Raw genomic sequence first — 15,729 nt, 5'->3', positions numbered from 1 at the left:
TTTTTTTTTTTTTTTTTTTTATGTTTTTTTATTTTCAAAATTGTTGGTGGGGGTGTGTTAATACTTTTGTAACAAAAGTGATAATAAATTGAGAGAATTTTTGTATTATTTATCATTTATTTATTAACAAATTTATTCATTTATTTATGTACTTATTACAGGAACCTAGACTTAAACCATTGTGCTTTATAGAAGAAGGGGCTCAACTACAAAGGTAAACTTATTATTATATTGCTTAGTGTATTTTACAAGTATTACTCGTCCGTCTTATTACAAAGTGTTGACAACTTCACATTACTGTTTTGAGTTATTTCATTTTAAGTGTTCACTTTGTATTTTAACAAATCGGAAGAGGTTATTTTGAAGAGAGAATATTTCAGATTGGTAGAGAATGAAGTTTATTGAATTTTTTAAAACTTTATGTAAAAAGTAGGTGAACACGTACATTAGAGAATGAAGTTTATTGAAGTTTATTGAACGGAGTTAGTATGTGTTAGGTGAGTTTTTATATAAATGTCTTTGAGAACTTCAATAAAATGCATTAGACAAAGTCATACGGAATATATGATTTGAGTTTGTCAACTATTGACCAATAAATTTAATAAAAAAAAACAAATAAACACATATTATACTTTTTGCACTCACACACACTTTTTTGATCCTCACACACCAATTGAGTATTATTAGAAGAGTAAAAGGTTAAAATAGGTGTGTGATGATCAAAAAAGTGTGTGTGAGAATCATCCTCTTTTTGCAAAATTCAAATATGCAAATGTCTACCAACTTCCAAGTTCCAATCATATACTTGTAATTATGCAATCAAGTAACAAAAATAATACACGTAAAGGTTTCATTAGATGTAGATGTATGTTTGTGTGGTGTGGGGCCAGGGGTAGGGGGGTTGGTTAACCATGTCACGTGCCAAGTCCATGCCACACCTCCCATTCTTTTTTGGACCCCCATCTTTAAACCATATTTATATGCATCTTTAAAGCACTTCACCAAAAACCCAACCAAATAAACCAAACCCCCAACTAAACAACACTTAATTCTACAACTCCTTTATCTGTTTCTTTACAACTACCCACATCTCTCCAAGATTTCAGCTATTTCAGTTTTTTGCACAATTTTTTGTATGTAAATGCTTCTTACTGTTACGCCAGCTTAAAAAGCTACAATCTTTATTGGTATATTTGCATAAAGTATTGATCTTTCTTCCATTCCTGTAAGGTTAGTAGTCTCAGTGATGCTAAAGTTTGATTTTTGATATTCATTACTTGTTGTTGTTGTGTTTCTTGAAATGGGTTTAGTGAGTTTACAGTATTTAAGTAGTTAAGATATTGATTTAGTGTTAAAGATTGAATCTTTTTACTTGGTGTATGTCATTTGATCAGCTAAAAGCTTGAATTTTGTGGGTTGACTTTAGTATGTTGTTGAGTTTAGCTGGAATTTTGTTTGATGTTGCCAAATTGAACATGGGTATTTAATCATGATTGTATTTGTTAAATTTAGTTGGGTTTCATTTGTTTATTGATTTTTTTGATTTGAATTGATCAACTGGATTTGGTGAGACATTATTTAATCAAATAATTGAAAAGTCCAATTTTGGAATATAGGGTCTGCACATAGAATTGTCAACTAATTCCTTCACTTTGACATTTTTGATCCCTTTACCCAACTTTAGATTGGATCAAAGTCTCAAACCTTAAAATTTTTCAATTTTCAAATTGATATCAACCTTATAAGTACCAAGGAAATAATTTCATAAGGTAATTCAATTGTACTCCAATATACAACATTCTTAATGAATCTTGAATTTTGATAGTCACATACAACCTTATTGACCAATACAATATTGAAGTCAAACTCTGAGTTATTCTGTTTTAAACTCTTTTTGTTGTAATGGGCAGGGGAAACATGTCAGAAGCTCAACGATTGCCTCTAAATGGAAGTTTCACTTACGGTAATGGTTACGTAAACGGGTCGATTTCATTGAGGTCTTCTGCAAGTAGATCTGCCATTGATGAATTTTGTAACGCGCTTGGAGGCATCAGGCCAATTCATAGTATTTTAATCGCGAATAATGGAATGGCGGCCGTAAAGTTTATAAGAAGTGTGAGGACATGGAGTTACGAAACATTCGGTTCAGAAAAAGCAATTTTATTGGTAGCCATGGCCACTCCGGAGGATATGAGGATAAACGCCGAACATATAAGGATCGCTGATCAATTTGTTGAAGTCCCGGGTGGTACAAATAATAATAATTATGCGAACGTGCAACTTATTGTTGAGGTATGTGAGTATTATATATTGTTCCTACATTCATTATTTATATTTATGTATTACAAGAGTGTTGTTATATATGTCTAGAAGTATAGGCCTAAAACAAGCCTAATTCACACAATTATAATGTGTTTTAAGTATGTTTTTAGGCTTATGAATTAGGCATACTTGAAGACAAGCAATATTCAGTTAATAATTATAATTTCCCTTAAAAAATGTTGATTTTATGTTTATTGATTGATATCAGACAGCTGAGATAACACATGTTGATGCTGTTTGGCCTGGGTGGGGCCACGCATCCGAAATACCCGAACTACCCGATGCTTTGGAGGCAAAAGGAATTGTATTTCTGGGTCCACCTGCTTCGTCGATGGCAGCACTCGGAGATAAAATCGGTTCATCTTTAATTGCACAAGCTGCTGATGTACCAACACTTCCTTGGAGTGGTTCTCATGTAATTTTCACAACTTTTGTAACCTTTTTTGACATTTTACAATAATCTTTATTTCTCTTATTTTTCAAAAAATCTATCTTTATACCTCTTATTCTTTTAAAATGATATATTTAGGTGAAAATTCCCGTCGATAGCTGTTTGGATACACTCCCAGATGATGTATATAGGCAAGCGTGTGTGTATACAACGGAAGAAGCAATTGCTAGTTGTCAAGTTGTCGGTTATCCGGCCATGATTAAGGCGTCATGGGGCGGAGGAGGCAAAGGCATTCGAAAGGTGTGATTTTTTACATTTTTTAAAATAAATTTTAGACCTTTAAGAGTCGACACATTAGGTTTTGGTAGACAAACTAGTGACTAATAACCAGTTACTGATTGAAACTTTAGGTGCATAATGACGAAGAAGTAAAGGCGCTTTTTAAGCAAGTTCAGGGTGAAGTGCCCGGTTCCCCCATATTTATTATGAAACTCGCTTCCCAGGTGTGATAAAGTTTTAATCTTTTCTTCTTGTAACTAAAATATTACAACTAAAAATAAAAACTTGTGATGATAATATGCTGAATTTTAAATAAACAGAGCCGACATTTAGAAGTTCAGCTACTATGTGATAAACATGGAAATGTAGCTGCTTTACACAGTCGTGATTGCAGTGTTCAAAGGCGACATCAGAAGGTACATTCATTTTTCTCATTTTGTCATTCTTTTTTTTTTAATAATAACTAATTTTCTGAATATTTAATATCTGAAGATTATTGAGGAGGGGCCCATAACTATAGCTCCGCAAGAAACAATAAAGAAGCTTGAACAAGCCGCAAGAAGATTAGCGAAATCGGTTAATTATGTTGGTGCAGCTACTGTCGAGTATTTGTATAGCATGGACACCGGTGACTATTACTTCTTGGAACTCAATCCCCGTTTACAGGTGCATACCGTTTTTATTTTTGTGGGTTCTGTTAATATGTGATTGTGGGTCCCATGTGACACCGATTTCTGTTTAGGTTGAGCATCCTGTGACTGAGTGGATAGCCGAAATCAATCTTCCTGCTGCACAAGTTGCTGTCGGAATGGGCATTCCACTATGGCAAATACCAGGTAATATATCACACGTATAATCAACTGAAACGAGTAACATTTGGTAACGAATTAATTATCATGAGATTTTATTATTGATTTTATATTTTTTTTTCTTTGGTTCAGAAATAAGACGGTTTTACGGAATGGATAACAGCGGAGGGTACGATGCGTGGAGGACAACATCGGTTCTTGCAAAACCGTTTGATTTCGACAAGGCAGAGTCGATTAAGCCAAAGGGTCATTGCATTGCTGTACGGGTAACAAGTGAGGATCCGGATGATGGTTTTAAACCCACAAGTGGAAAAGTTCAGGTTTGTCAAATGACTAACATACCCCTAAGAATTTAAATAATGTAAATATCTTAATATCCTATGTAGTACTTACCATGCTGATTTTGAATTACACTTTTTAGGAGCTAAGTTTCAAAAGCAAGCCGAATGTGTGGGCGTACTTTTCCGTCAAGGTATGCTGGTTTTCGAATGTTTCTGTGTAATTTCCTTATTATCATTCTTAATTTGTAACGTCTTTAAAATTTTCAGTCTGGAGGTGGCATTCATGAATTTTCAGATTCTCAATTTGGTACGTAGACTGAATCTTGTTTGTTTTCTGTTTTTAAGATTCATTGGCAAATGTTCATGTCCTCATTTATATTTTTGTATATACCTTAGGTCACGTTTTTGCATTCGGAGAGTCAAGAACATTGGCTATCGCGAATATGGTTCTCGGGCTAAAGGAAATTCAAATTCGTGGTGAAATTCGTACCAATGTGGATTATACAATTGATCTATTACATGTGAGTATTTTGGTATTTCAAAGTTGCATTCTTTAAAACATATTCAATTTAATTATTTCGTTAAGTTTCTTCCATTTTTTTCTTCTTCTATATTTCTATACTTGTATAGGCTCCGGATTACAGAGAAAATAAAATACATACGGGTTGGTTAGATAGTCGAATAGCAATGCGTGTACGAGCTGAAAGGCCCCCTTGGTATCTTTCGGTAGTTGGGGGTGCTCTTTATGTAAGTAATCTTATAAATCTTTTGGCTGTTTACTTATCATCTTTTCAACTTTTTTTATTTAATTTTCTAAATATATATTGCTGTTTAAAAAAAAACGCTTTCACTTACTGTCTATGTTTAATGACCTCAGAAAGCTGCTGCTAGAAGTGCAGCCATGGTTTCAGACTATGTTGGTTATCTTGAAAAGGGGCAAATCCCCCCAAAGGTACTACGCGTTAAATTATTTGGAATATTATTGTTTATTTATGTATTTATTTCTTTCTGGTTTTTTGTACTTAAATCTGTTTTGTTTGCTTTGCTGATTTATGTTTCATTACTTTCAGCATATATCCTTGGTCAACTCTCAAGTTTCTTTGAATATCGAGGGTAGCAAGTACACGGTAAGTAATGAGATAAATGCCTATTATTTTTTTTGAATTTTTTGTTAAATGTATAATTGTTTTCTTCTAAATCTTGTATTTCGCTTGGTAGATTGATATGCTAAAAAGGGGACCAGGAAGTTACAGATTAAAGATGAATCAATCGGAGATTGAAGCTGAGATACATACACTACGTGACGGTGGTTTATTAATGCAGGTAGTTAATCAACTTAAAAATCACTATAATGTTTTATATTTTTATTTTCAAATTATATATAAATAAATATAAACATATTGAATTTATGTTGTAGTTGGATGGGAATAGTCATATTATATACGCAGAGGAAGAAACAGCTGGTACTCGTCTCCTTATCGATGGACGAACTTGCTTACTTCAGGTGCTAAAAACTTCTTTCTTTTTCTTAATCTTTATTATTAATGTTACTTAATACTTTTGATGCTAAATTTGGAATGAATTGTTTCTAGAATGATCACGATCCTTCGAAGTTGGTGGCCGAAACACCGTGCAAACTTCTAAGATACTTGGTGTCGGACGATAGTCACGTTGACGCCGATACGCCTTATGCTGAGGTGGAGGTTATGAAGATGTGTATGCCGCTCCTTTCACCCGCTTCTGGAGTTATACACTTTAAGCTCTCTGAAGGTCAAGCTATGCAGGTTAGCCATTTTTTTCTTATCTAAGTCGGTCTGAGTCGGGTCTGAGTCGGTCAAAGTTAGGTGAAAAATTTATATGTTTTTAAAACCAGATTTTGTGCCATATGTGTTACGTTTGATATATTTATGTGTTATGTTTGATATATTTATGTGCAATACATATATATGTTTAACTTTATTAATTACTAAAAGTCAACCTTGGTCAACGCCCGTCTGGTCCCCAACTTGATAGACTCATCCCTCCTAGGTCCTGACCAAATTGTCCCTGACTCGCAACTTTTACAACCTTGGTTCTACTTGTCTGTTCGGTTATAGCATTTTTGTTTTCTTTAATCGTATATGGGACCCACAGAATAACAATCATTTGAACAAATATGTACTTCAGGCTGGTGAGCTTATAGCAAGCCTTGAACTCGATGATCCATCGGCCGTCAGAAAAGCAGAGCCGTTTCAAGGAAGTTTTCCTCTTCTTGGCCCACCAACTGCCATGTCAGAGAAAGTTCATCAAAAGTGTGCTGCAACTTTGAGTGCTGCTCGCATGATTCTTGCAGGCTATGATCACAATATCGATGAAGTAATCTTCTTCCCGTTTAAAGTTTGCACATGTTTAATTTTTCGATTTCGTTTTAACAATTTTAATCTTTGATTGTAGGTTGTGCAAAACTTGCTTCGTTGTCTAGATAGTCCGGAGCTTCCTTTCCTTCAATGGCAAGAATGCTTTGCCGTCCTAGCAAATCGACTTCCTAAAGATCTAAAAAACAAGGCAATTTTGAATTTTTATTATACTTTATTTTTATTTCAAGTTTTTTTAAAAAAGGAGTGTATTTAGCTGATGTAATTTATTTATATATTTAGTTGGAATCAAAATTCAAGGAGTACGAAGGAATCTACACCCAACAAGTTATTGACTTTCCTGCTAAAGTTTTACGGGTCATTCTTGAGGTTAGTCTGCGGTCAATGATTTTCTTATTATTTTTTAAAAATATAATTTAATTTAACGGTAAATTATGTCTTTGTAATGTGTTTGTGCAGGCCCACCTCGGATCATGCTCCGAAAAGGAAAAAGGAGGCCAAGAAAGGCTGGTTGAGCCGTTAATGAGTCTGGTTAAGTCATATGAAGGTGGCAGAGAGAGTCATGCGCGTGGGATTGTTCATGCACTTTTTAATGAGTATTTATCAGTTGAGGAGTTATTTAGTGACAACATTCAGGTGGGTTTTTTTTGTTACTATAGTCTATAGAGTACTTTTTTTCATAGGACTATTTAACACTAAACTGTTTACCCTTTCAGGCTGATGTAATTGAACGTCTTCGACTCCAATATAAGAAAGATCTTTTGAGGGTTGTTGACATTGTGCTTTCTCATCAGGTATATACAACTTTTTTGGTGGTAAAATGGATGGCTAGGATAGGCTGGATAACGGGTTTTATTGTGTTCTGATTGAAAACGGCCTATTTGGTATGGGTGAAATCTGGTTGGGTCGGTTTGGTGCTAAACACCTCTTGACAAGATCTTATATGTTTTAAATATTTAGTTCAAATATAATTAAAAATGTAATATTATAATAATTCGTCTGTATGTGTAAATGGGACCCAGTTGTCACCCAAGATTGTAAAAATCCCTAATAGGGAATTAATCGGATGTTAATCAACTTTGACTTTGACCTACTACATCCGACCATATTCTAATAAATCTGAGTTTGACCGAATAAATCCGAATTTTGACTGATTTGACCCGTTGACCAGCTCTGACCAGCGTTGATTTTATTTTAAGGAAAATAAAATCGAGGATTAATCCGGATTTTTACAAACATGCTGTCACCTTTTATTTTATTGGTTTGTGTTTCCATGTCATTAATATTAATGTTTAATTTAAACACTAATAATTTACTTATAACCAGGGTGTTAAGAGTAAAAACAAGCTGATACTTCGACTAATGGAGCATTTGGTTTACCCTAATCCGGCTGCTTATAGGGAGAAACTCATACGGTTTTCGCAACTCAATCATATGAGTTATTCCGAGGTCAGTATCGTCACTTAACATATTCATACACATTTAATCCTCATATATATATATATATATATATATATATATATATATATATATATATATATATATATATATATATAGTGGTAGGATCAAGAGGGAAGTAACCAATCGGGGGAATAACCAATCGGGGGGAAGCGGGGGGAAGAAAAAACTTTTTTTTTTTTTTTTTGGTTTTTTTGAAAAAACTTTGTTCACGAACATTATAGATGAGATGAAAATATGAACATTTAATAAAAACACTTTGTGATAAATGTTTTTATTTTGGCGGGAAAACGCTCGAAGAAGTAATATATAACAATTATCGTGTTTTTCGAGCGTATGTTGAGGTTTTAGCTATTAGGGTTTAGATATTAGGGTTTATAGGGTTTAGATATTAGGGTTTAGAAATTTAGGGTTTAGGGTTTAGATTTAGGGTTTAGATTTAGGATTTAGATTGAGTTTTTAACATGAACGGTTTAGAGTTTAGGGTTTGGTGTTTTGGGTTTATTCCATAAACCTAAAACACCAAACCCTAAACTCTAAATCGGGCTAAATTTTACTTCACAAAACATGAAGAAAAAAAACGTTCATATTCTTCACGAACAATATTATCTTGAATGTTATTTTTGTCGATCGTTTTCCCGCCTAAATAATAACATTCATCACGAAGTGTCTTTTCTAAATGTTCATATTTTCGTGTGATCTTGATGCCGGGAAAAAAAATTCCAAAAAAAACTGAAAAAATAAAATAAAATTGCTTCCCCCGCTTCCCCCCGATTGGTTACTTCCCCATTGATCCTGCCCCTATATATATATATATATATATATATATATATATATATATATATATATATATATATATATATATCATAAACCTAATTTATGCTTCTTGATTGTTATCAATAGTTGGCGTTAAAGGCAAGTCAACTGCTCGAACAAACTAAATTAAGCGAACTTCGTTCAAGCATCGCTCGAAGTCTTTCCGAATTAGAAATGTTTACCGAAGAAGGCGAAAATATGGATACACCTAAGAGAAAAAGTGCCATTAACGAACGAATGGAGGATATCGTTAGCGCTCCGTTAGCCGTTGAAGACGCTCTCGTCGGCCTTTTTGACCATAGCGATCACACCCTACAAAGGCGCGTTGTTGAAACCTACGTTCGAAGGCTTTATCAGCCGTATCTTATTAAAGGGAGTGTTAGAATGCAATGGCACAGATCGGGACTTATTACGTCGTGGCAATTCATGGAAGGATATATTGAGGATGTGAATGTTTCTAACTATGAAATGACTGAAATGCCCTTGGTCGATAAGAAATGGGGAGCTATGGTTATTATTAAATCTCTTCAGTTTTTGCCCGATGTGATTAGTGCGGCTCTTAAGGAGACGACTCATAACGTTCTTGGCACACGCCAAAACGGGTCCGCTAATCCACGTAATCACGGTAACATGATGCATATTGCGTTGGCCGGCATCAACAACCAAATGAGTTTGCTTCAAGACAGGTATGTAATGTTAATGTAACTTGATAATGTTACATATCTAATTCGTTGACTATGTTGACTTATCATAGTCAACATATCTAATTCGTTGACTATGTTGACTTGTTATCGAATGAATTGCAGTGGTGATGAGGATCAGGCTCAAGAGAGGGTCAAAAGATTAGCGAAAATTCTCAAAGATAAAGAAGTAAGCTCGAGTCTCAAAAACGCAGGGTATGGAGTTATAAGTTGTATAATACAACGAGATGAAGGGCGGGGCCCGATGCGACACTCGTTTCATTGGTCCGAAGAAAATCAATATTATATCGAAGAGCCGTTATTGCGTCACTTAGAGCCACCATTGTCCATTTATCTCGAATTGGTTCGTACTCATACTTTATCATTACATTCTTCAAAATTTTGATCGAGAACAATTAAAATCCGCAAAAGTGATATATATATATATTTTTTTGCAGGACAAACTTAAGGGGTACGAGAATATAAAGTACACGCCATCACGTGATCGTCAATGGCACATGTATACAGTTGAAGCAAAACCACTTAAGATTCAACGAATGTTTCTTCGAACGCTTGTAAGACAACCTACGAAAGAATGGTTCTCGCCCTCGGGGTACCAAGATTCCGAAATTTCGGGCCCGAAGTCTCAGTTGACTTTATCGTTTACGTCAAGGAGTATTTTGAGATCTTTAGTTACGGCTATGGAAGAACTCGAACTTCATGTTCATAACGCTACGGTCAAATCTGACCATTCTCATATGTACCTCTATATATTAAAGGAACAACAAATAGACGATCTTGTTCCGTACACAAAGTACGTATTCTTGTACCTTCTCTTGGCAAAATATATTTTATATTATCAAAAAAATTACGAGGCGTCCCCGTGGTTTACCTCAAATTTCATGTGGGTCCTTAAACTTTTTTTTTTGTCATGCGGGGTCCCCGTAGTTTACACTCGTTTCGCGAGGGGTCCCTGTGGTTTACGGATACGACTTAACGAGTGTAAAGTACGGGGACCCGCTGCACGTTACTCACAGGGACATCTCGCGAAACGAGTTAAAGTACAGGGACCCCGCACGCCAAAAAAAGTTTAGGGACCCCGCATGAAATTTGGGGTAAACCACAGGGACACCTCATGTAATTTTTTCTTCATATTATGAATCGTTTTATAATTTCGTTTGTGAAACAGGAGAGTGGATGTAGATTCTGGGAGCGAAGAAAGTATGGTTGAGTCACTTTTGGTGAAGTTGGGTCGCGAAATTCACACCATGGTTGGTGTAAAGATGCACCGATTAGGCGTTTTTGAGTGGGAAGTTAAGCTTCGTGTTGCATCTTCGGGTCAAGCAAATGGTGCGTGGAGGGTTGTGGTCACCAACGTGACCGGTCATACCTGCATTGTCCATGTAAGTCTAAACGGACACTTTACTATTTAAAAATTTCAAAAAAATTCAACACACGTATGACCTAAAGTCAACCTTAATGATTTTCATTTAGGTGTACCGGGAACTCGAGGATACGTCTTCACATAAGGTGACATATCACGCTACGTCTACAGCCGGACCGTTACACGGTGTACCGGTTAACGCGCCTTTTCAACCATTGGGATTACTTGATCAGAAACGTCTTTTGGCGAGAAAAAGCAATACGACTTACTGTTACGACTTCACGCTGGTAAAATTACTATTTCGCCCTTTCGACCTTGACGGACACTTCGTTTTAGTTTGTAAAAGCGTTGTCTAACGTACTTGTATTTGCAGGCGTTTGAAGCAGCACTTGAGAATATGTGGTCGTCGAAACTCTCTAGTGATAGCAGGCCCGAGGGTAAATTAGTAAATGTTATGGAGCTCACGTTTGCTGACCCGAGCGGGTCATGGGGTACCCCGCTGGTTGCTGTAAATCGGGACCCGGGTCAAAACAATGTGGGCATGGTGGCTTGGACCATGGACCTATGCACACCCGAGTTTCCTAACGGAAGGACGATTGTGGTTGTAGCGAATGACGTTACGTTTCGAAACGGATCTTTTGGTCCCGTTGAGGATGCATTTTTCGAGGCGGTTACGGATCTCGCGTGTTCGAAGAAACTGCCGCTGATCTACTTGGCGGCGAACTCCGGGGCCCGCATCGGGGCAGCCGAGGAGGTCAGATCTTGCTTTAGAATCGGTTGGTCTGATGAGTCGAGTCCCGACACGGGGTTTCAGTATTTGTATCTAACACCCGAAGATTATTCCCGTATTAAAACGTCGGTTATAGCTCATGAACTGAAACTTTCGAGTGGCGAAACGAGATGGGTCATCGATACGATCGTTGGAAAAGAAGATGGATTAGGGGTCGAGAATTTGAGCGGGAGTGGTGCGATTGCGGGTGCGTACTCGAAAGCGTATAAAGAAACGTTTACGTTAACGTACGTGACAGGTCGAACCGTTGGGATTGGGGCGTATTTGGCCCGTCTTGGAATGCGGTGCATACAACGGCTCGATCAACCGATTATACTGACGGGTTTCTCTGCGTTAAACAAGCTTTTGGGCCGAGAGGTTTATAGCTCGCAAATGCAACTTGGTGGCCCGAAGATTATGGCGACAAATGGTGTTGTTCATTTAACGGTTTCCGATGATCTTGAAGGCGTTTCGGCTATTTTGAATTGGTTGAGTTTTGTTCCGCCTTATGTTGGTGGGCCACTTCCGGTTTTGGCTCCGGTTGACCCGCCCGAAAGGCCCGTCGAGTACCTGCCCGAAAACTCGTGCGATCCTCGGGCAGCTATTTGTGGAACTATGGATGGTAATGGTAAATGGGTCGGAGGGATTTTCGATAGAGATAGTTTTGTTGAGACGTTGGAAGGTTGGGCGAGGACGGTTGTAACGGGTCGGGCAAAACTTGGTGGGATCCCGGTTGGGATTGTTGCTGTCGAGACCCAAACGGTGATGCAAGTTATACCCGCGGATCCAGGGCAGCTTGATTCGCACGAACGGGTCGTTCCTCAAGCGGGTCAAGTCTGGTTCCCGGATTCCGCGAGTAAAACGGCTCAAGCGTTGATGGATTTTAACAGAGAAGAGCTCCCGCTTTTCATCATGGCTAATTGGCGAGGTTTTTCAGCGGGCCAACGGGATCTTTTCGAAGGGATTTTACAAGCGGGGTCCACGATTGTCGAGAATCTTCGAACATATAAACAACCCGTATTTGTTTACATCCCGAAAACCGGGGAGCTTCGTGGTGGTGCGTGGGTGGTTGTCGATAGTCGAATCAACTCCGACCATATCGAAATGTACGCCGAAACAACCGCAAAAGGAAACGTTCTTGAACCCGAAGGTATGATCGAAATCAAGTTCCGAAACAAAGAGTTGTTAGAGTGTATGTCCCGCCTCGATCCACAAATTCGCGATCTCAAATGCAAACTTCAAGAATCGAAGTTCGATCAAACGATTGTCCAACAAATAAAAGCTCGCGAGAAACAGCTTTTACCAATTTACACCCAAATCGCTACCAAATTTGCAGAGCTTCATGACACATCGTTTCGAATGGCTGAAAAAGGCGTGGTCAAACAGGTCGTTGACTGGAACATTTCTCGGTTTTTCTTTTACAGTCGGTTACGTCGTAGGTTAGCCGAGGCTTCGTTAATAAGTATTGCACGTGATGCTGCTGGGGACGCACTTAGTTACAAATCGGCTCATGATTTGATCAAGAAATGGTTTGTGGACTCAAAAAGTGAAGATTCTTGGCTTGATGATGACGTTTTTTATAGATGGAAAGATGTTCAATCGAACTATAACGACAAGTTAGTTGAATTACGTACGCAGAAGGTGTCGAATCAGTTAACGAAGATCGGTAACTCTCCGTTAGATCTGCAAGCTTTACCACAAGGCCTTGCTGCACTTTTGAAAGGGGTAAAATCGTCATTTTTGTTTCTTTTCATTATTTACAAATACAAAATCGATGTTGTACTTAATGATGATTTGTTTTGTTATAATGCAGGTTGATTCGGAGACCAAAAGTAAACTAATTGAAGAACTTCGACGGGTGATTGAATAAAAATCGAACACAAGTTCATTGGATTATTTCGAATGTTATTTTTTCTGTTTGTTGTGGGTTTAACACTTCGCTTGCGAAGTGAGAAGCCTTTTGAGTGTACATTATATTTATATAGGTGTTCATAAGGAAATTTGTTATAATTAGGTTGACTTATTTGGGGATTATTTATTACATACTTCATAATGTTTAATTATCTTTCTGATTTGCAAACAATAATCACATTATGTGCATCATATATGCCATTGTTTATTTTCTACACAGTTTTCTTTGAACTAATATAAGTATGCATAAATGATATAGTATATGCTTAATATAATCTTTTTATATGTTAACACATAGTGATTAACAACTTTGGAACATGGAGACAGAGTTTACATACGTTGCTGTAAACTGATTTTACAAGATTTTGTAACTACCAAAATAACTCTTTTTGTTGTATCTCACAACGAAAATTCTAGAATTGTTCTTAGAATACTTCTACAAAATAACATCAATTCATTCAAAAGCATTGTTTTATTAGTTTTTTTATAATTTTTTTTTTTGTTTTCTTTTTTTTGTTTTCATCATCAAGACACGTTTCATGGCCGGAAGCTAATAAACAGAACAATCTCACAAAATTATAACTCCGTATTTTTATTTCTAATTGCCATCTCTGTTTTGCTAATTTGTTTGTATGTACGTCATGTATCACCAGTTTTGCATATTTAGTGTGCATAAAAGTAGGGATTAATAATTTCTATAACAGGTATTTAAACAAAGGAAACTAAATTCTGGATCAAGCTAATTTTTATCATACACTTCTCTTAATATTGAAAACACAGTGATTCTATCAGTAAACAATCTCAAAAAAAAAAGAAAAAAAAAAAGAAAGAAAGAAAGTTACTCTATAAATGTTTATTCTGTTGAGAAAAGTGACACCGAATTATAGCAAACTGCTAGTAATACTTGAAATAATGACAATAAAGGAACACCAAGATTTAACATGGAAAACCCCAATAGGGTAAAAACCACGGGCAAGGAAAGAAACGTTTCACTAATATGAATAATAGGAATTACACTTTTCTCTAATTACAAGGATAATCAATAATCTTTATATCTCTTGTAATTAGGAGATTAATCTCTCAAACTCTCTATTATACTATTAGAACACAAGAAGATATGAGAAAGAAGGTTGAATGTTTTTGGGATGATTTGAATGTGTTTCCAATGATCTCTATTTATACTAGATGTAGAAGTGAATTGGTTTAGAAGATAATGGTGTAAGTCAGCCACCATGAAACCAACTCCATTTGTGAATTCTAGTTTACAAAATGCAACATTGACCAACTCCAATTTATTTCAACAATCTCCCACTTGAAGATTTGATTGAAGCTCAATCAATCTTCACACGATAATCCTTCCTTGCCAATGATGTTGCTTACGTTTCTGCTAGGGCGCATGAGGAACGGCACCAAACAAACTTGCCACGGTTGATTGACTTTGTTAGAAAATCAGCTACATTGTCGTCAGTATGAATTTTCTGCATATCCAAGGTTCCTTCTTCCACTTTCTCACGAACGAAGTGATACTGAACTCGTATATGCTTTGTCTTTGAATGAAATGCCGGATTCTTTGCAAGATGCAAGGCACTCTGGTTGTCACAAAATAGAGTGATATTCTTTTTTTTGTGCCCGAGTTCCTCCAACAACATCTTCAACCATACTGCCTCTTTAGTAGCTTGAGTAGCTGCTACATATTCTGCCTCTGTTGTTGACGTGACTACAACTGACTGCAGTTTTGAAACCCAACTTACTATTCCACCACAAAGTTGTCATACCCCTTCCTAATCCATCTGGACGAAGTCACCAACATCTGGTTCCATTGCGATGATCGACTCCAAATAATGTCTTTTAAAATGAGCAAATGCACAGCGGAAGATTTCTTTTATACCTGAGAATAAACATGCTTTCAAGTGTCAACCAAAAGGTTGGTGAGTTCATAGGTTTATCATAAAATGTCAAAACCCGTCCTTATCCACCTGGACGAAGTCATCAACACTTGGTCCCATTGCGATGATCGACTCCAAGTAATGTCCTTAAATTGAGCAAATGCACAGCGGAAGACTTAAATCATACCTGAGAATAAACATGCTTAAAAGTGTCAACCAAAAGGTTGGTGAGTTCATAGGTTTATCGTAACAATCATTTCAATATATTAATAGACCACAAGATTTCATATTCATAAACGTTTTAATAAAAATATTCTAAGTGGTTGAGCACTTGGTAACCATACTTAACATTTAATCAACGTCGCATATTCCCTTTATTATGAAATCTC

The 15,729-nt window shown here is 36.5% G+C and overlaps 1 protein-coding gene across 2 annotated transcripts; it reads left to right on the top strand.

The window, feature by feature from the left end:
• The first annotated feature begins 1,101 nt into the window (after positions 1-1,101).
• Positions 1,102-13,710, top strand: LOC139866036 (acetyl-CoA carboxylase 1-like). Of its 2 annotated transcripts, XM_071854166.1 has the most exons (31): positions 1,102-1,230; positions 1,911-2,292; positions 2,531-2,737; positions 2,852-3,013; positions 3,124-3,216; positions 3,313-3,408; positions 3,485-3,658; positions 3,735-3,828; positions 3,934-4,121; positions 4,223-4,273; positions 4,350-4,389; positions 4,479-4,603; positions 4,713-4,829; positions 4,960-5,034; positions 5,153-5,209; positions 5,301-5,405; positions 5,500-5,586; positions 5,675-5,866; positions 6,249-6,437; positions 6,516-6,626; positions 6,719-6,805; positions 6,896-7,072; positions 7,153-7,230; positions 7,763-7,885; positions 8,798-9,396; positions 9,517-9,754; positions 9,849-10,204; positions 10,580-10,793; positions 10,885-11,061; positions 11,148-13,268; positions 13,357-13,710. In XM_071854166.1, exons 2-31 carry the CDS (start codon positions 1,918-1,920, stop codon positions 13,411-13,413), a joined length of 6,765 nt encoding a protein of 2,254 aa, XP_071710267.1. In that variant the 5' UTR covers positions 1,102-1,230; positions 1,911-1,917; the 3' UTR covers positions 13,414-13,710. The 2 variants fall into 2 exon arrangements, with proteins under 2 accessions (XP_071710267.1, XP_071710268.1); XM_071854167.1 differs by lacking the exon at positions 1,102-1,230 and having other exon boundaries at positions 2,155-2,296.
• The last annotated feature ends 2,019 nt before the right edge of the window (positions 13,711-15,729 follow it).

Source organism: Rutidosis leptorrhynchoides, chromosome 9 (genome assembly GCF_046630445.1).
Source record: "Rutidosis leptorrhynchoides isolate AG116_Rl617_1_P2 chromosome 9, CSIRO_AGI_Rlap_v1, whole genome shotgun sequence".
In the NCBI taxonomy this organism is placed as follows: Eukaryota; Viridiplantae; Streptophyta; class Magnoliopsida; order Asterales; family Asteraceae; genus Rutidosis; species Rutidosis leptorrhynchoides.
This window is presented reverse-complemented; position numbering and strand designations above follow the sequence as displayed.